General features: G+C 35.2%; 1 protein-coding gene across 1 annotated transcript in view; it reads right to left on the bottom strand.

Moving 5' to 3' along the window:
- Window positions 1–21411, bottom strand: part of LOC132752332 (uncharacterized) — a 65307-nt gene that overhangs the window by 18540 nt on the left and 25356 nt on the right. The window contains exon 5 of the mRNA XM_060742643.1: window positions 15710–16243. Coding sequence (XP_060598626.1) covers window positions 15710–16243 — 534 coding nt within the window. The remainder of the gene's footprint in view (window positions 1–15709; window positions 16244–21411) is intronic.

Here is a 21411-nt window from a genome sequence, read left to right as displayed (position 1 = left end):
TCACATCAGTTTTGTCTATATATTTTGTATATATACATATACTAAATTATATATATAAATAGAAACACGCAATTCTATAAATAGAAATTTCTATAAATAGAAACATGCAATTCTATAAACAAGCAATTCTATAAATAAACAATTCTATAAATAGATACACGTGGAGGAGTCACACATGGTTGACACGTTGTGGTGTCACGTGGTGAAGTCACATGGTGGAGTTACTTGGTAAAGTCAAGTGGTGAAGTCATGTGGTTAAGTCACATAGTAAAGTCACATGGTGGAGTCACGTGGTAAAGTCACTTCGTTTAGTCACATGGTAAGGACACGTGGTGAAGTCATGTGGTAAAGTCATGAGGTTGAGTTACGTGGTGGAGTCATGTGGTGGTGTCACGTGGTAAAGTCATGTGGTGGATTCACGTTGTAGTCACGTGGTGGAGTCACGAGGTAGTGTCATGTGGTAGTGTCACATGGTGGAGTCATGTGGTGGTGTCACATTGTGGTGTCACGTGGTGGAGTCACGTGACACCACCACGTGGTGGAGTCATGTGGTTGTGTCATGTGGTGGAGTCACGTTGTGGAGTCACGTGGTGGAGACACGTGGTGTCACATGGTGGAGTAATGTGGTTGAGTCATGTGGTGAAGTCACTCGGTGGAGTCACGTGGTGGAGTCATGTGGTGGAGTCACGTGGCGGAGTCATGTGGTGAAGTAACATGGTGATGTCACATGGTGGTGTCACGAGGTGAAGTCAGGATAAACAACAAGGTCTTGTCCTTAAGTATGTTCTGTTATAATATGAAGTTGATCCCTTCAATAAGACCAAGTTACAGCCAGTTACAGCCAAAACAATGAAAATTTCAATAATTTAAACTTCAAAGTCAAGGTCATTAATGAGTGAAGGTCAAGGTCTGTTTGGTTATTTTTAAGGGATATCCTTGAAGATTATTATGTTCAAGTTTAAAGACAATCCATTCAAAATTAACAAAGTTACAGCCAATAACAGCATGAACAAGCAAAATTTTGACTTTTAACCTTGAAGGTCAAGTTCATTTATGGATGAAGGTCAAGGTTAGTGTGGTCTACTGAAAGGTCTTGTCCCAAGGGTTGTTGTGGCCAAGTATGAAGACAATACACGGAGAAATAAAAAAGTTATGATCCTGGGATACAAGTTTGCGGACGGCAACACACAACGCCGCCGCGACTATAGCAATACCTCTACTTTTTTTTTTTCAAAAAAAAAAAAAAAAAAAAAAAAGTTGAGCTAAACAAGAGGGCGATGGCCCTGAGGTCGCTCACCTGTATATAGGCCCCCGGAGCGGGGCCAGTTTGAACCCCAGGGCTTTTATTTGAACAAACTTGGAAGACACCCATAAGAAGATGTTTTACATGATGTTAAGACTTTACTACACACTTATAATGAAAAACAATGATCTGCCCTCCCCCACCCCCTGCAGGGCCAATTTTAACCCGAGGCCTTTTATTTGAACAAACTTGGTAGACACCCTTAAGAAGATGTTTCATGCTAAACATCTAAGCTGTAGCTCATTGGATTTTTTAAAAGAAGATTTTTTAAGTTTTTACTATACACATATAGTTAAAAACAATGACACCCCTGGGGCGGGGCCAGTTTTGACCCCAGGGCTTTTATTTGAAAAAACTTTGTAGACACTTACTAGAACATGTTTCATGCTCAATATCTAAACTCTAGCTATTTGGGTTTTTTCAAAGAATACTTTTTAAGTTTTTGCTATACACATATAGAAGGAAAATCAATGATCCCCGGGGACCTCAGGGCTTTTATTTGAACAAACTTGGTAGACACCCATTAGAACATGTTTCATGCTAAATATCTTAGCTCTAGCTCTTTGAGTTCTGTAAAAGAAGATTTTTTAAGTTTTTACTATATGCATATAGGGAAAATCAATGACCCCCTGGTGAGGGGCCAATTTTGACCCCAGGGCTTTTATTTAAACAAACTTGGTACACACCCATTAGAAGATGTTTCATGCCAAATATCTTAGCTCTAGCTCTTTTGGTTCTTTAAAAGAAGATTTTTTAAGTTTTTACTATGTGCATATAGGGAAAATCAATGATCCCCTGGAGCGGGGTCAATTTTGACGCCAGGGCTTTTATTTGAACAAACTTGGTAGACACTCACTAGAAGATGTTTCATGCCAAATATCTAAGCTCTAGCTCTTTGGGTTTTTTAAAAGAAGATATTTAAAGTTTTTTCTTTTGGTTGCCATGGCAACCAGAGTTCTGGATGGAAACAAATTCTTTAAACAATTTTTAAAGGTGACCAAAGGAACATTCCTGTGAAGTTTGGATGACATTGGCTTAGTGATTTATGAGGAGATGTCATTTAAAGTAAAAGTTTACGGACGGACGCCGAACGAAAAGCGATCACAAAAATGTGACTAAACTGAATGTCAAATTTAACACAAAATTGACAACTTTCTTTTCATTTTTCAAATGTATTTTGGCATGAAACGATAAATTTTATAGAAGTATTATTAAAAGAAAAAAATAAATTCCTTTGACCCACAGTCTTCTTATTTGGTATTGAGATTGGTCAAAATTAGTAGATGACCCCTTTAGATTTTGAGATCACCAGATCAAAGGTCACAGGGGCTATGACTTAAAGACATTTTTGGTAGTTTTTAGTGCGCATCATTATGCGATTCCAAAAAAAATAATCACGGATAATTACTCTTCAAAAAGAAGGTGAAAGTGAATAGTACTCGGATAACTGTTTAAATTTCGGCTATACGCAAATAATGAGTAAATAATACAGAATAGATATTTCTAAATGTTCAGAAGGAGATTGGTTCAAAAGAATAAGAGCTCGTTTAAACAACATCAGATTAAGGATTTCTCCTAACATGAGTAAGACAGCATTGATGATGATTCTGCGCGTGTTACCCCACCTACTTGTGGTATAGTGACAAAAGTGCGTCGCCACTTGATTACTGTAAGACAAGTGGGCAAAGAAGTTTAAAATGATATATTTTAAAAATGTTGAATAAATAAAAAAAATAATCTATAAGAAATGTTCCAATTTTCATTATTTTCATTGTAAATTTCTGAATACTTGTGAAGAAATAATATAGCCTTATATAACTTGTTTTAAAAACATATTCAGTATCATTTACTTCAAATAACATAAACAAGAGGGCCATGATGGCCCTGAGGTCGCTCACCTATATATAGGCCCCCCCAACCCCCCCCCCCAAACGTTGCAGGGCCAATTTAACCAAAGGGCTTTTATTTGCACAAAACTTGGTAGACACCCATAAGAAGATGTTTCATGCTAAACATCTAAGCTCTAGCTCATTGGGCTATTTAAAAGAAGATTTTTTTAAAGTTTTTACTATACACATATAGTTAAAAACAATGACACCCCTGGGGCCGGGCTAGTTATGACCCCAGGGTTTTATTTGAACAAACTTTGTAGACACTTACTAGAATATGTTTCATGCTTAATATCTAAACTCTAGCTATTTGGGTTTTTTCAAAGAAGATTTTAAGTTTTTGCTATACACATATAAGGAAAATCAATGACCCCGGGGCGGGGCCAATTTTGACCCCAGGTCTTTTATTTGAACAAACTTTGTAGACACTCACTAAAAGATGTTTCATGCTTAATATCTTAACTCTAGCTATTTGGGGTTTTTTTTCAAAAAAGATTTTTTAAGTTTTTGCTATACACATATAAGGAAAATCAATGAACCCCGGGGCGGGGCCAATTTTGACCCCAGGGCTTTTATTTGAACAAACTTGGTAGACACCTATTAGAACATGTTTGATGCTAAATATCTTAACCATAGCTCTTTGAGTTCTTTAAAAGAAGATTTTTTAAGTTTTTACTATATGCATATAATAGGAAAATCAATGACCCCCCGGGGCGGGGTCAATTTTGATCCCAGGGCTTTTATTTGAACAAACTTGGTAGACACTTATTAGAACATGTTTCATGCTAAATATCTTAGCTCTAACTCTTTTGGTTCTTTAAAAGAAGATTTTTTAAGTTTTTACTATATGCATATAGGGAAAATCAATGACCCCCTGGGGCGGGGCCAATTTTGACCCCAGGGCTTTTCTTTGAACAAACTTGGTAGACACCTATTAGAACATGTTTGATGCTCAATATCTTAGCCATAGCTCTTTGAGTTCTTTAAAAGAAGATTTTTTAAGTTTTTACTATATGCATATAGGGAAAATCAATGACCCCCTGGGGCGGGGCCAATTTTGACCCCAGGGCTTTTCTTTGAACAAACTTGGTAGACACCTATTAGAACATGTTTGATGCTCAATATCTTAGCCATAGCTCTTTGAGTTCTTTAAAAGAAGATTTTTTAAGTTTTTACTATATGCATATAGGGAAAATCAATGACCCCCCGGGGCGGGGCCAATTTTGACCCCAGGGCTTTTATTTGAACAAACTTGGTAGACACTCACTAGAAGATGTTTCATGCCAAATATCTAAGCTCTAGCTCTTATGGTTTTTTAAAAGAAGATATTTAAAGTTTTTTCTTTCGGTTGCCATGGCAACCAGAGTTCTGCATGGAATTAAATTCTTTGAACAATTTTTAAAGGTGACCACCAAAGGAACATTCCTGTGAAGTTTGGATGAAATTGGCCTTGTGGTTTATGAGGAGATGTCATTTAAAGTAAAAGTTAACGGACGACGGACGCCGGACGGACGACGGACGACGGACGGACGCCGGACGAAAAGCGATCACAAAAGCTCACCCTGTCACTTTGTGACAGGTGAGCTAAAAAAATAGTAATTTATATTACAACATGTTTTTGTTGTATATATGACAATGCATTTAGTATAACAATGATATTTCTCAAGAAAGCGTGGTAATTTTTACTATTGGCATATGCGGTAACCATGGAAACTGCTCATTTACAAAACAACTAACATGTCAACATATATTTTATTTCTATTTTTGAATCCACCATAAAATTTTACTTCATATATCAAAAATGTAGAAAATTCTATGAAAGAAATTTTTTGATAGTTTTAATTCATAATTTACAGAATTCATGTTTAATTTCTCCTTTTTTGTTCAGTTAAGAAGCATAAAAAACTCAATCTTTTTAAAGAAATATGTTCAGATTATCGTTTGTTTCATATATTACCCTTAGATAAAGCAAGTTTTGTTTAAAATTATGCTTATTGTGTGTGTAATTAGCTGTTTTATACATTTTTATAACACAGCGTGGCTATTTTGACAATTTTGAGATATACGGTTTACCTGGAAACTGTCATTTTTTCAAATAACCCAACACGTCAACATTTATTTTTCTTTTTATTTTTGAATTCCTCATTCAATTTTACACAACATACAAAAAATTTGGAAAATTCTATTAAAGAAATTTTTCAATATCTTTAATTATTCACAGAATTTCGTGTTTATTTTTCTTATTTTTTGTTCATAGCATAGAAAACTCACTTTTAAAGACATATTATATATGTTCAGATTATCATTTGTTTCACACAGAATAATTGGATAAGGTTATCTTGCATAAAACAATGATAGTTCTGTGTATTAAGCTATCTTATACATTTTCTATTTGTTACAACACAGTTTGGCTATTTTGGCAGTTTTTAAGTATACGGTTACCATGGAAACTGCCATTTTACAAGAAATCCAACACGTCAACATATTTCTTGTTATCTTTGAATTTGCCATTTAATTTTACTGATCATAAATTTTTTTTAGAAAATTCTATGAAAGGATTAAAATTTCATAAAACAGTAGAAAATGTCTTTAAAACAAAAGGGTCAAGATGGACCTAGAGTGCTTACCTGACCCATCAAACTCATCTGTACAATTACTTAGACAAGCATTCTGACCAATTTTCATGACAGGTGAGTCAGAAATGTGACCACTTAGAGTGTTAACAAGGTTTATCCATATTTGAGTAGTGTGACCTAGTTTTTGACCCCAGGTGACACATATTTGAACTTGACCTAGAAATCATCAAAACAAACTTTCAGACCAATTTCCAGGATATATGGATCAAAACAGTAGCCACTTCAGTGTTAACAAGATTTTTCTATTTCTAGCTCCTGTGACCTAGTTTTACAACTGAGATGACCCATGTTTAAAGCTATCTATGAAATTACCTAGACAAGCATCCTGACCAAGTTTGATGACAATTGAGTCAACAAGAACTGTCGGAGGACAGTAGCGCTAGACTATTTGAAAAGTTGTCACAAGGGTGTTTCATTGAGTATAATAATGATTACCTATATGAATACATAAAATTGTCCGAAAAGGTACAAAGGCTTGTTATTAAGATGTTTGATCGAGTTATCACTGCTTTATTATTATGAATGCATAAAATTGTTCTTAACAAGAGCGATCAGTAATCACATGTGTCGCCTCATAATGGCCAATTTCATGTTAGGACAAATTTTGTAACAGACGGACAGACAGACGGACAGTGCACAACTAGACTTGGTACTGATCAATCATGTAAAGTTTGGATAAAATTGCACCAGTAGCTTATGAGGAGTAGTCCGGACAAGCTATTGTGTATCTGGCAACACACAGAAAAAAACACCTTTTTATCAAAGGGCCATAACTCAGCCAAAAATCATTCAACCGGAAAACCCGTGCAATATGCGCAAGGACTTGAGCTACAGATCAATCCTGTAAAGTTTCATTGAAATTGCATAAGTGGTATAAGAGAACTAGTCCGGACAAACTTTAAAAATAAAAACTATTAAAGGGCCATAACTCTAACAAAAATCATTGAACCGGAAAATGCTGACAATATGCACAACTAGACTTGGTACTGATCATTCCTGTAAAGTTTGGATGAAATTGCACCAGTAGTTTATGAGGAGTAGTCCGGACAAGCTATTGTGTATCTGGCAACACACAGAAACACCTTTTTATCAAAGGGCCATAACTCGGCCAAAAATCATTCAACCGGAAAACCCTTGCAATATGCGCAAGGACTTGAGCTACAGATCAATCCTGTAAAGTTTCATTGAAATTGCTTCAGTGGTATATAAGAGAAGTAGTCCGGACAAACTTTAAAATTAAAAATTTCTAAAGGGCCATAACTCTGACAAAAATCATTGAACCGGAAAATGCTGACAATATGCACAACTAGACTTGATACTGATAATTCCTGTAAAGTTTGGATGAAATTGCACCAGTAGTTTATGAGGGGTAGTCCGGACAAGTTTTGTGACGGACGGACAGACGGACAGACAGACGGACAGACAGACGACGGAGAAGTGATCCCTATATGTCGCCACTACTCCGTAGAGGCGACACAAAAAGGCACAAATCCTTCAGTAGTTATGGAGATACCAGCTTACAAGCAAAAACTTTACCAAGAATTTCTCATTCGAAAAAGGGGCATAATTATGCAAACAAGAGCCGGTTGAACCAGGTGATGCTCCCCGAATAGGTTTTGGACACAGGAAGGTACACCTGTAGTTGTGTCAGAGTTATGTCACAGACAAGGTTCAAAGTGTAAAAACAACCCAAATGTTTGGCATGACACCTTGTCTCAATATGGTGATCATTTCTGTGAAATAGTTGTAAAATCCGACTTTAAATAATGAAGTTATGGGCCAGACACAATTTTGCTGCAAGGTCATGCTGTGACCTTGACCTTTAAGGTAGCGACACTAATGTTGCATGTGACACGTCAATTCAATATGGTGATCATCTCTGTGAAATAGTTGTTAAATCTGACTTCAAGTAACAAAGTAATATCGGCCGTACACGATTTTGCTGCAAGACATGATATTGCTGCAAGGTCATGCTGTGACCTTGACCTTCAAGGTAGCGACCCAAATTAAGCGCGTGACATGTCGTCTTAATATGGTGATCATTTCTGTGAAACAGTTTTAGAATCCGACTTCAAATAATGAAGTTATGGGCCGAACACAATTTTGCTGCAAGGTCATGCTGTGACCTTGACCTACAAGGTAGCAACTCAAATGTTGCACCCAATACGTCGTCTCAATATGGTGATCATTTCTGTGAATTAGTTTGATAAATCCAACTTCAAATAACAAAGTTATGGGCCAAACACGAATTCGGGACGTAGGTACATCTTTTACGGACAGACTGGCGGACAAACGGACAACCCAACGACTATAATTATGCTCCCCCGAAATTTCCCCCATAAAAAGCAAATCAGAGTTATGGGACTTGTGCCAACCATCTTAGATCATCACAGAGAACAAGTGTGTGAAGTTTCAATCCATTCCCTTCAGTAGTTATGGAGATACCAGCTTACACGCAAAAACTTAACCACAGGGACGCCGACAAATGGGTGACTTTATTTAAGCTCGATTATTCTGCAATAAGTCGTGCTAAAAATGTGACCACTAAAGTGTTCACAAGGTTTTTCCATATTTAAGCGGTGTGACCTAGTTTTTGACCTAAGGTGACCCATATTTGAACTTGACCTAGAAATCATGAAAACAAGCTTGCAGGCTAATTTCCAGTATATTTAAATAATAATAGCCACTAGAGAATGAACAATATTTTTCTATTTTTAGCTCCTGTGACCTAGTTTTTCATCCAAAATGACCCATAATCGAACTCCTCCAAGCAATAAACTAGACAAGCATCCTGACCAAGTTTGATGACAATTGAGTAAATAATGTGTTAGAGTGTTAGCAAGGTTTTTCCATATTTGGGCAGTGTGGCCTTGTTTTTAATCACTGATCACCCATATTTAACCTTGACCCTTAACATCATCAAAAAAAAAATTTCAGGATATTTTGATTAAAACAGTAGCCACTAGAGTGTTAGCAAGATTTTTTCTATTTGATCAAGTTTTTGACCCGAGACAACCCATATTTGAACTTGCCTTCCTGACAATTTCCAAAAAATTTGGATCAAATTTGCAGCCAGTAGAGAGTGTTAACAAATGTTTTCAAGTTTTTAGTTCCTGTGACCTAGTTTTTGACCAGAAATGACCGATATTCAAACTTGACCTAGAAATCATCAAGAAAACCTTCCTGATCAATTTCAAGGATATATGGATCAAAACTGCAGCCACAAAGAGTTTTAACAAGATTTTTTTATTTTGAGCTCCTGTGACCTAGTTTTTGGCCAGAAATAACCCATATTCGAACTTGACCTAGAAATCATTAAAACGACCTTCCTTATTAATTTCCAGAATGTTTGAATCAAAACTGCAGCCTCTAGATTGTTAACTTTCTCAGCTCCTGTGACCTAGTTTTTTAGTTGGGATGGCCCATATTTAAACTTGACCTAGAAATCATCAAAACAACTTTTTCTGGTCAATTTCCAGGATATTTGGATGAAAACTGCAGACACTACAGTGTTAACAAGATTTTTTCTATTTTTAGCTCCTGTTACCTAGTTTTTGTCCCAAGATGACCCATATTCCAACCTGACCTATATAAATTTCATTGAGACAAACATTATGAAAAATTTGTGACTGCTAGATTGTTAACGCGATGGTCCCATCACTATACCTCACCTTGACCACTTGTCCACTTCGTGATCAGGTCAGCTAAAAAGCTTGTCAGCTCAATTGCTTTAGTATGCTGTGGTCAACAGTTTTCATATTTCACTTTTTAGACATATAATTATGTTCTCATGTATTCATCAGGCAAAGCTGCATAAACGAGGGGGGGGGGGGATTCAAGTTATGCAGTGGCAGTTTCAGTTAAAGGTCACTTTAACCTTTGCCACTAAAAACATGTAGTATACATAACTTAGCAATGCACTGGCTTAACATGTAACCCTCAGATTTGGTAGAAAATCAATGGCCCCCAGGGTTGGACCAATTATGACCCCAGGGCTCTCATTTGAACAAACTTTGTAGACACTAAATAGAAGATGTTTCATGCTATATATCTATGTTTTCTAGCTCTTTCAGTTTTTTCAAAGAAGATTTTTTTAAGTTTTTACTATATACATACATGTATAAGGAAAATCAATGACCCTCTAGGGCGGGGCCAATTTTACCCAAAGGACTTTATTTTAACAAACTTGGTAGACACTTGATAGAAGATGTTTCATGATTAATATCTAAGCTCTAGGTTTTTTTCTTTTTTTTTAAATTTAACTTTTTTTCTATCGGTTGCCATGGCAACAAGAGTTATGCATGGAAATAAATTATTTGAACAGTTTTCAAAGGTGACCACTAAAGAAACATTCCTGTGAAGTTTGGATGAAATTAGCTTAATGGTTTATTTGGAGATATCTTTTAAAGTAAAAGTTTACAGATGCCTGAAACAGAAGACAAACGAACGGACGTCGGATGAAAAGCGTTTACAAAAGGTCATCTTGTCACTTTGTGACAGGTGAGCTAAAAATAAATCAAGGCTAATAAATCCGCAAAAAATGTTCACTTAACACTGACAATATGCACCAGGGCTTAGTAATTTTATGATGATGCACATTGATGCTTCTGTACAATTTGGGTGAAATGCTCTTGACAAAAATTTTTCTTTTTCTGTACGAAATCTGCTGTGGTCATAGTATTATTTTTACAAAATTTTGTTTGCTGATCATGATCTTGCAACAACATAATTAGCTAAAGAAGCAGAAGCTTGTTTTGGTTGAGTCTATTATGTTCTGTTTAGGGGTGAATTGTCATACTCAAATTTACAAGTTATATGCATTTATCATTTTCCAATGATTTTTATTATTGTAAATAATATAACATTGTTTTATAAATTTATTTGTACATACAATTGTTATATGTCCGATAAACGGCATAATTTTAATCAAAATTAAATAAGCTCACACCTTAATGTGTGCTGGGATCACGTGATGGTTTAGCCAATGACAAAACATCAACATAGTCGGGCAGAGAAAAAGTTTGCAATTAGTAAATGATAATCTTTATGTAGCAAACAAACTTTGAATTTCAAGTATTAATTTCATATGTTTTCGGCAGAAGAAACTGTCTGAGGAGGGCCAGTCATTTTGTATCGTAAGATGGCTGCCGTTACAGTATCATGTGATTATCCCAAGCACTATCACGACTTAATGCGGGAATTATATATAAAGCTAACATGGGCGCGTCGCATAAAAGGAAATACCTTTTTATATTTATTTGTAATAAATCTTTTGGGTTTTATTGGATCAATCGATAACAAATAATGATGGTTTTTTTTGTAAATAAATAATATTTTCTCAAATCTGTGACTATGATTTTCAATGAAATTCTATACCTTTAATATATTTGAATGGTTTTTAATGCTCTGTAAGATAAAAAAAAGAAAGAAAAAAAATCATGTCCGTGTTAGGTATGTTTTTAATAAACCGGTGACCAGATTTAAGAGTTCAGAAACAAAGAAATATGCGGGGAAAAAAACGGGGTTTTATTGTTTATATTTCTATTTCTGTGGGTTTGCAAGATTTTCATATAGTCTGTTCAGTGGAAGATGTGTAATTTTGTGTTAATGTTTTAAACGCATGAAACTATAATATTATGATAATTTTTTTACATTCCATAAAAATGTTTAAAAATATGTTCAGAATATGTTCAGAATAGAAGTGTATTTTAATGTGCTTTTTTTTTAAAAAAAACTAACGGCCATAATTCTGTCAAAATTTTGAATGGCAATTTACAATATGTGTCAAGGCACTGAATGACAATGCTTCTGTTAAAGTTTGGCCAAAATTGCAAGAAAAGTAGCAGTTGTGAATGTGTATTACCTTTCTTCTTTGAAAACAACAACAAAGGGCAATTATTCTGCCAAAAATGTTTGAATAGCACAACACTCACAATATGCGCCAATGACACTTGATTAAATACTCTGTTAAAGTTTGGTCAAATATCTTAAGCAATGAAGAAGAAGTTAAGCGCAGAAGTGTATTTTTCTATTTCTAGAAAAACGAGCCACCGCCGGGCGGGACAACACTCAACTTTTTACTTTCTCTAAAAGCAAACAAAGAAATGTTTGAACAAAATCTTAACGTTTCCTTTTTATAAAATTAATCGATCTGTCTTGTCACATTAGTTTTATCTATATATTTTGTATATATAAATATACTAATTGATAAATATATATATAAATAGAAACAAGCAATTCTATGAATAGAAAATTCTATAAATAGAAACACACAATTCTATAAATAGAAAATTCTATAAATAGATACATGTGGTGGAGTCACGTGGTGAAGTCACGTGGTGAGTCACGTGGTGTAGTCACGTGGTGGAGTCATGTGGTGGTGACACTTGGTGGTGACACATGGTGGAGTCACGTGGTGGAGTCATGTGGTGGTGACGTGTGGTGGTGACGTGTGGTGGAGTCACGTGGTGGAGTCACATGGAGAAGTCACATGGTGGTGTCATGTGGTGGAGTCATGTGGTGAAGTCACCTGGTGTCATGTGGTGAAGCCACGTAGTGAAACATGATGAAGTCACATGGTGGTGTCACGTTGTGGTGTCATGTGGTGGTGTCATGTGATGACATGTTGCGAAGTCATGTGGTGTCACATGGTGAGGTTATGTGGTGTCACGTGGTGGTGTCACGTGGTGGAGTCACATTGTGGAGTCACATGGTGGTGTCACTTGGTGAAGTCACGTGGTGGTGTCACATGGTGTCACGATAAACAACAAGGTCTTGTCCTTAAGTATGTTCTGCTGTAATATGAAGTTGATCCCTTCAATAATAGCAAAGTTACAGCCAGTTACAGCCAAAACAATGAAAATTTCAATAATTTGAACTTCAAAGTCAAGGTCATTAATGCGTGAAGGTCAAGGTTTGCCTGGTTATTTTTAAGGGTTATCCTTTAAGATTATTATGTTCAAGTTTGAATACAATCCATTCAAAAATAACAAAGTTACAGCCAATAATAGCCAAAAAAAATGAAAATTTCAATAATTTGACCTTCAAAGTCAAGGTCATTAATGAGTGAAGGTCAAGGTCTGTCTGGATATTTTTAAGGGATATCCTTGAAGATTATTATGTTCAAGTTTGAAGACAATCCATTCAAAAATAACAAAGTTACAGCCAATAACAGCATGAACAAGCAAAATTTGGACTTTTAACCTTGAAGGTCAAGGTCATTTATGGGTGATGGTCAAGGTTAGTGTGGTCTACTGACAGGTCTTGTCCCAAGGGTTGTTATGGCCAAGTATGAAGACAATACACCAAGAAATAAAAAAAGTTATGGTCCAGGTACAAGTTTGCGCCGCGACTATACCAATACCTCTTCTTTTTTTTTCAAAAAAAAAATTTGAGCTAACAAAGGGCCAAAATTTTGCCAAAAATGTTTGCATTGCACAACAATGACTGTATGAGCTAGGGCACTTGATGAAAAAGCTTCTATGACAGTTTGAGGAATGAATGAGTTGCTCACAAAAGATTTTTCTGTGTGCTTTTCAAAAAACAAAGGGAAATAATTACACCAAAAACGTTTGAATCACAAAACACTGACAATATGCATCAGGGACTTCATGACATAGCTTCTGTGAAAGTTTGGTCAAAATCCCTTGAAAAATGTAGGATACCCCTAACCTGCTGACATAAACCATTCCGATAATCAGATTTTACCTCTGTAAAACCTGGTTTACAAGAATTTGCCATTGAGTAAATACCAACGTCCCCCGCCTCTGGCAAGTTTTATAAGAAGCATAAAATTGTGCAATTTCAAAAGATTGAGGTATGGATCTAAGTACTTTCAGTCCAAAATTATGATCAATTCTAGATCTGCAAATTCAACATTAAATTTATTAAAGAAATAAAAAGAAACACTGAATTTAAAAATCTATCATGTTAAGCTTTGACCTCTAAGTGTGACCTTGACCTTGAAGGTAGGGGTGCAGGTGTTATGCATGACATATTGTCTTATTATTGTAACTATTTGTACCAAGTATTTTCAAAATCCCTTGAACTATGAAGAAGTTATAGATGGGACATAAAATATACCCTCTAGTGACTGTTAATCTTTGACCTCTTACTGTGACCTTGGAGGTAGGGACCTATGTTTTGCACCTGACACGTTGTCTTATTATTGTGATTATTTGTGCAAAGTATTTTTAAAATCCCTTGATCTATGAAAAAGGTACGGACGGGACACAAAATATACCCTATAACAGACTATGTAAATCTTTGACCTCTACATGTGACCTTGACCTTGGAGGTAGGGACACTGGTGTTACGTATGACATATCATCTTATCATTGTGACTATTTGTGCCAAGTATTTTTAAAATCCCTTGATCTATGAAGAAGTTATGGACAGGGCACAAAATATACCATATAACAGACTCTGTTAACTTTTGACCTCTAAGTGTGGCCTTGACCTTGGAGGTAGGGGTGCAGGTGTTGTACTTGGGCCATCCTTAAAAAAATGTTTGTTTGCAGTAACGCGACCGACTCACAAAATTTGCCCCTACTCAAAAGTTTTTTTCATGGTCTGGATAAAAATTTATTTTTTTTGAATCAGAAAATTATGCCTTGTGCTTTGTTTTTGTTCTTTTAAAGGTTAATAGAAGAAATAAAATGTAGGTATTATTTAATTAGAATTCAGTTATCAATTTATTAATTGTTACCAGATTATCAAAGCATATATTGTCCAGCATTTTGAAATTCCATGTTTATTTGGGAGTACAGTTCAATAAAAAAAAAATAAAAAAAAATATAAAAAAATCGACCTACCTACCCACCTTGAAAATTCTGGGTCGGGTTACTGCAAACAAACATTTTTTTAAGGTTGGCCTTGACATATCGTCTTATTATTGTGACTATTTGTGCCAAGTATTTTCAAAATCCCTTGAATTATGAAGAAGTTCTAGATTGGACACAATATATGCCCTTTAACAGAATTTGTTAATTTTTTACCTCAAAATGTGACCTTGACCTTGGAGGTAGGGATGCAGGTTTTGCACATGACACATTGTCTTATTATAGTGACTATTTGTGCCAAGTATTTTCAAAATCCTTTGATATATTAAAAAGTTATGGACCGGACACAAAATATACTCTATAACAGACTATGTTAATCTTTGACCTCAAAGTATTACCTTGACCTTAGAGGTAGATGAGCGATTGTTGTGCATGACACATCATCTCATTATTGTGAAAAATTGTGGCAAGTATTTACAAAATCCCTTCAATTAAGTTATAGACCGGACACAACATATACCCTCAAATAGACAATGTTGACCTTGAATGAGCAAGTGCGTTCTTGACCCTGGAGGTAGGGGTCTGGTTGTTGCACATGACACATCCTCTTATTATAACAAACATTTGTGCCAAGTTATTTCAAAGTCCTTTGATAAATGACAAAGTTATGGACCGGAACACGAAATATACCCTGTAACAGACTATGTTAATCTTTGACCCCCAAGTGTGACCTTGACCTTAGAGATAGGTGACCGGTTGTTGAGCATGAAACATCTTCTCATTATTGTGAGCAACTATGGCAAGTATTTACAAAGTCTCTTCAAAGATAAAAAAGTTATGGACCGGACATGACATATACCCTCAAATTGACAATGTTGACCTTGAATGAGCAAGTGCGACCTTGACCCTGGAGGTAGGGGTCTGGTTGATGCGCATGACACATCATCTTATTATTACAAACATTTGTGCCAAATTATTTCAGATTCCTTTAATAAATGACAAAGTTATGGACCATACACGAAAGTGTGACTGACGTAGCCCATTTCTATATCCCCCTTTTTTCTTCGAAAAGGGGGGGGGGGACAAAAATTGCATACATACCAGTTCCTACCAATGGCAGAGCTATTGAATGGCAATTATATGATTTCATTGCAAGAAATATATTGCGAAGAGAAGATGTCACTTTGAATTCCCTATCATCTTTGCTGCAGTGAATCTTCTGGTGTAAAATGGTATGTGCAACCCATTTGAAGTTAGGTAGGTCACTTTTACATACAACTACATCCCCTTCTTTAGGTCTTGGAACAAACATTTTAGTCATTTCAGATTTATAAACATTACCACCTCTTTGTTGGATAGCATTTGCTAAATATCCTTTGGTTTTGCCTGTTGGGATATTACCACATGCTATCATATCTTTACGAGTTATATTGAGAATATCTACTGTATAAATATACAAATTTTGACCAGGTCCAATACAACAGGCAAATTCTTTCTTTGAATGTCCTGGTGGGTAATCCCTATGATAGTATGGATATATCACTAATCCAGATTGTCCTTTTTCAAATCTATGGAAGTCATCAGCATTGTTCTTGCCAGGAGTCTGGTCCTGCTTTCTTGGACTCAATTTTCTATCTGGAAATTAAAAGAGACTTTTGATGAACAAATATATTATTTAAAATGATTAAAGATATATTATGCTCAAATTTGATGTTAGAAAATATTGAAAATTGTTTCACAGTCTCTTTATAAATAAAATGTATAAAGTAAACATGTTTTGACTTTACACAAAGTAGATATGTTCTGTTTTATCTGTTTTAAACTCTACACAATATAGGTAGGTACAATATGAATTTATAGAATCATTAAAAAACAAGCAATTATCATAGTATTGCAAGCAATCCATAAGTCCCCTACCAGTTAGAACCCAAGCAACATTCTGATGGGCCATCGGCCATTCAATTTTACCAGTGAATGAATGACATGAATGAACTTAAATCTTTTGAGTTGTAAGTTTGTCTATATCACAGTAATGTGTTAAGTTTCCCTGCCTAGTAAGGAAATAATGTTTATACAACCTTGTCATATTATTACAATGTGGGATTTTAAAGTAAATCCTATAAGGAATAAAGAAGTTGGAGTGAAAAATACCAATTTCTCGAAAAAAAATCTAAGTTCAAGGGGGACATAATCCTGGAAATAGTCTTGCTAGAGTATTTAACCTTCTCAAAAATGTTGAGTGATAATAAGAAACATATATATGAAGTTTGAAGTAGATACATTTGGAAATAAAGAAGTTATTTAAAAAAGACAACATTTTTTTTCATAAAAATTCTAAGTTCAAGGGAGGTAATACTGATAATTTTTGTGCTAGAGTTGTAAACCTTGTCACATATGATGTGGTTGATGACCAGAAACTTATATTTAAAGTTTGAAGTAAACACCTTAAGAAATAAAGAACTTATAGTGAAAAAGCTGAAAAATTTAAATCAGAAATCTTGAAATTCAGGCTATTTGTTGCCATAGCAACCAGAATTTTTAACATAATTAGGAAGAAAAGAAAAAAGCTGTGCATAATCTCCAGACTGCCATCTACCCATATTTCAAGTTTCATAAAAATATTTTTAGTACTTTTTGAGTTATCACTGGATCCAGTTTATGTGTTAAATTTGCCATATTTTCAGACTATTAGTTGCAAAAGCAACCAGAATTTTCTACATAGGAAGAAAATAAAAAGACTTTCATAATCTCCATACTGCCATCTATCCATATATCAAGTTTCATAAAAATATTTTCAGTACTTTTTGCGTTATCGCGGGATCCAGTTTTGTGGACGGACGGACTGACGGACTGACAGACGGACGGACAGACGGACAGACGGACGGAGGGTAAACCTAAAGTCCCCTCCGGTTAAACCGGTAGGGGACTAAAAACTGGCAGTTTTTTTAAGAAAAGGCCAACTTTACTTGACCTGTAATAGGGAACACAACTACAAATACATAATTAATTTATTCATTCCTTTGTTCAAATTAGACATATTCAGTAAGAATCTTATAGATTTAAATAAATTTCCTTGATATAAATATTTTACTCAAAGATTAGCAAGTTAAGATTATTCTTTTAAGATGCCAGGTATGTCACATAAAAAACATGCTCTATATGCTAAATTGTTCATAGTAAAGCAAGAGTCTGCATGACTGGACTTTTAAAAACATTGATGTGATAATTCAGCAAAAATACATTGTACCATTAAGTTTCTTAGTTAAAAGGATATATTGAATAAGTTCTTCTGTTATAACTAAGTTATCTTAAAATAATGGTTAAATTGTATATCCATTTCAAAACAGAAAGTTAACTGGAGGGTGTGAGTATTAGATACCTGTACTCCAGTAATTGCAATGCCTGTTACAGAGTAAAACAAGAACATGTTTGGTCAACGCAAATGCCCTAAGCTAAGATTCTAGTCAGTTACAATTTTTCAAAAAAAAGATTACCCCATTCACTCAGTTATGGACAGAATAACTGCCAATAAAAACTGTAAACAATGTTATATAACCTAAAACAGTCATGATGTTTTGTGTTGTTCAGCAATATTGACCTGAGACTCATTAATGTTCAGTATTTTTTTGTGTTGGTTTCTGTTATTCATTAAGGTTTAATAACTGATCTTTAATGACAGGAAAGTTCTCAATACTTTATTTTAAATAAAGTCCCGATGGCCTAGTGGTAAGTAGGATATCATACCAATCCTGAAGTTGCAAGTTCAAATCCTCTATTTTTTTTCCAGATTTCTTTATTATTTGTTTTAACTTTATGCAGCATTAGTGGATGAATAATTTCTTGAATTTCTTTTCTTTGAAAAAAATCATAACTAAATTGATATAACTAGAACTGCCACTATCATGGCATGAATACCCCCGCATACCACTTTGTCAGAATCAACAGTGGCCATTTAGAGCTTAAGGACAACCTCCCTGCAAAATCTGAGGTTACTAAGCCAGTGCATTGCTAAGTTATGTAATCTACATGCTTCAAATGTGAAAATGTCAAAATCAATACATTGCGGACAGGACATTCTTTAGCAATTGAGAAGAAAAGCTTTTTTTGTCAAGGTCCCTGTGACCTTGACCTTTGACCCAGTGACCTCAAAATCAATAGGGGTCACCTTATAGTCATGATCAACATCCATGCCAAATATGAAGACTGTGGATCAAAGGAATCTTAAGTTACTGGGCAAACAAACTTTTTGAAGTCAAAGTCCCTGTGACCTTGACCTTTGACCTGATGACCTCAAAATCAAAAGGGGTCATCTACTTATCATGACTAACCTCCATGCCAAATATGAAGACTGTGAGTCAAAGGAATCTTAAGTTATAGGGCGGACAAGCTTTTTGAAGTCAATGCCCCTGTGACCTTGACCTTTGACCTGGTGACCTCAAAGTCAATAGGGGTCATCTACTTATCATGACTAGCCTCCATGCCAAATATGAAGACTGTGGGTCAAAGGAATCTTAAGTTATTGGGCGGACAAGCTTTTTGAAGTCAAGGCCCCTGTGACCTTGACTTTTGACCTGGTGACCTCAAAGTCAATAGGGGTCATCTACTAATCATGACTAACCTCAATGCCAAATATGAAGACTGTGGGTCAAAGGAATCTTAATTTATTGGGCGGACAAGCTTTTTGAAGTCAAGGCCCCTGTGACCTTGACCTTTGACCTGGTGACCTCAAAATCATTAAGGGTCATCTACTAATCATGAATAACCTCAATGCCAAATATGAAGACTGTGGGTCAAAGGAATCTTAAGTTATTGGGCGGACAAGCTTTTTGAAGTCAAGGCCCCTGCGACCTTGACCTTTGACCTCAAAATCAATAGGGGTCATCTACTAATCATGACTAACCTCTATGCCAAATATGACGACTGTAGGTCAAAGGAATCTTAAGTTATTGGGCGGACATGCTTTTTGAAGTCAAGGCCCCTGTGACCTTGACCTTTGACCTAGTGACCTCAAAATCAATTGGGGTCATCTACTAATCATGACTAACATCCATGCCAAATATGAAAACTAAGGGTCAAAGGAATCTTAAGTTTTTGGGCGGACAAGAAAAAACCGATGGACGGACGGATGGACGAGCTGATTCCTGTATACCCCAATAACTTGTTGTGCGGGGGTATAAAAATGTATATGTAAATTTTCATAATTTCAATTTGTACAGTCATATAATGGGTGATTTGCATGCACAAAAAAATTAGTAGTCAACCTTTGCAAAATATAACAAAAATACAAAAAAAATGCTTCATTAAGATTCGAATATGCAACCTTTAACTGGAATTTAAAAGTGTTAACTCCTTATCCTCGATGATAGCTAGGCAAGTATTGTTGGTAACTTGAAGATATACATAAACCATTTGTACTGCTTTGCAAAATTAATTATCTGAAGATGAAACTATAGGGTAGTGCAACTCAGGTTATTCAAGGATTTATTTTTATGCATGCAAATTACATTCAAGAAGTTGATTTACTGAAGAAGAGGTTCGGGCAGTCCCATTAAATCATTCATGCAAATATACAGGCCTAACTAAAACCTGCCCACTCTGAGTAATACTCTACACAGTATGAGAATTTATATAGACAAAATAAGAAGCCTATATCCATGGATTGGAGTATCTAGGCCGGTTTCAAAATAATTATGGACTGCTTTTAGTACCAGTCATTATAGACAAATATCCAGGAGAAATTCACAAGAGTTTGGCATGAGAACATGGCAGCCATAACTGGTTACTAGAGACTTTATGCAAAGTGTTATACCACAAACTGAACATCTTGGAGGTCGGACAGACTACAGAAGATTTAGATAGTTAAAGACCTAAGTGTAACTTCTCACCCTGGTAAGACAGAAGCAAGGAACTAAAATCACATGACACAGAAATCAGCACGCAAAATGTTTGATAACCAGGAAAAGTGTATTTTCTGCAGCCAATTTCACAATGCCAACGATTGTACAAAAGTACGGTACCTGATGTAAGAGCTTGAAAAGCCATTATAAGAAATAAACATTTATAATATATGTTTTAATTGTTTAAATATTCACAACCAAGTCATTAACAGTCGATCATACAACATGTGCTTTAAATGTAGAAGAAAACATCATACTAGCATATGTCAAAGTAGTCGAGATTCAAATCCAAATATCTGTACTAGAGAGTCAACCAAACCTTCAACCAACAAGAAATGTGTTGTCACGCCACAGACACCACCGCATGCAACCAAAATTTCAGATGTTACAATATTCAGTTCCAAATTTGTTTGCACAAACTATTTTTTTCATTTTAAGTGCAAAGTCCTTAAAACTATTCAATGTAAACACAAACCATTTTTAAACAAAATTTCAAGGCACTGAAACTATTCAGTGTTAACCTTTTGTAAATTGCATATTGAATATTTTAGCAAAAATAATGACTACATACATTTCCACAAAAGTATGAGTGCTGAAACTGAAAAATCAAAATTTTTCCAACATTCAAGAGAGATAACTTTGTCCAAAATCATTGAACCACGACCAAATTCCAACTTGAACTGCTTATTCCTAAGATGTATGTATATGTCAAATTTGAGTTGAATGTGAACACCATTGGGGAAACTAAAAAATTCAATTTTTTTTTTCAAAGTTCAAGAGGGATAACTCAGCTATCATTAAACCATGACCAAATTTAAACTTGAAAAAATTCTTATGACATATCCATACATTAAATGTGTATAACTATTGGGGAGATGATGAACGAAAATGAAAATTTCCTTTCTT

Source organism: Ruditapes philippinarum, unplaced genomic scaffold (genome assembly GCF_026571515.1).
Source record: "Ruditapes philippinarum isolate M1 unplaced genomic scaffold, ASM2657151v2 ctg1550_1_1_1_1, whole genome shotgun sequence".
In the NCBI taxonomy this organism is placed as follows: domain Eukaryota; kingdom Metazoa; phylum Mollusca; class Bivalvia; order Venerida; family Veneridae; genus Ruditapes; species Ruditapes philippinarum.
The sequence above is the reverse complement of the archived record's forward strand: the minus strand, read 5'-3'. Positions and strand labels throughout refer to the sequence as shown.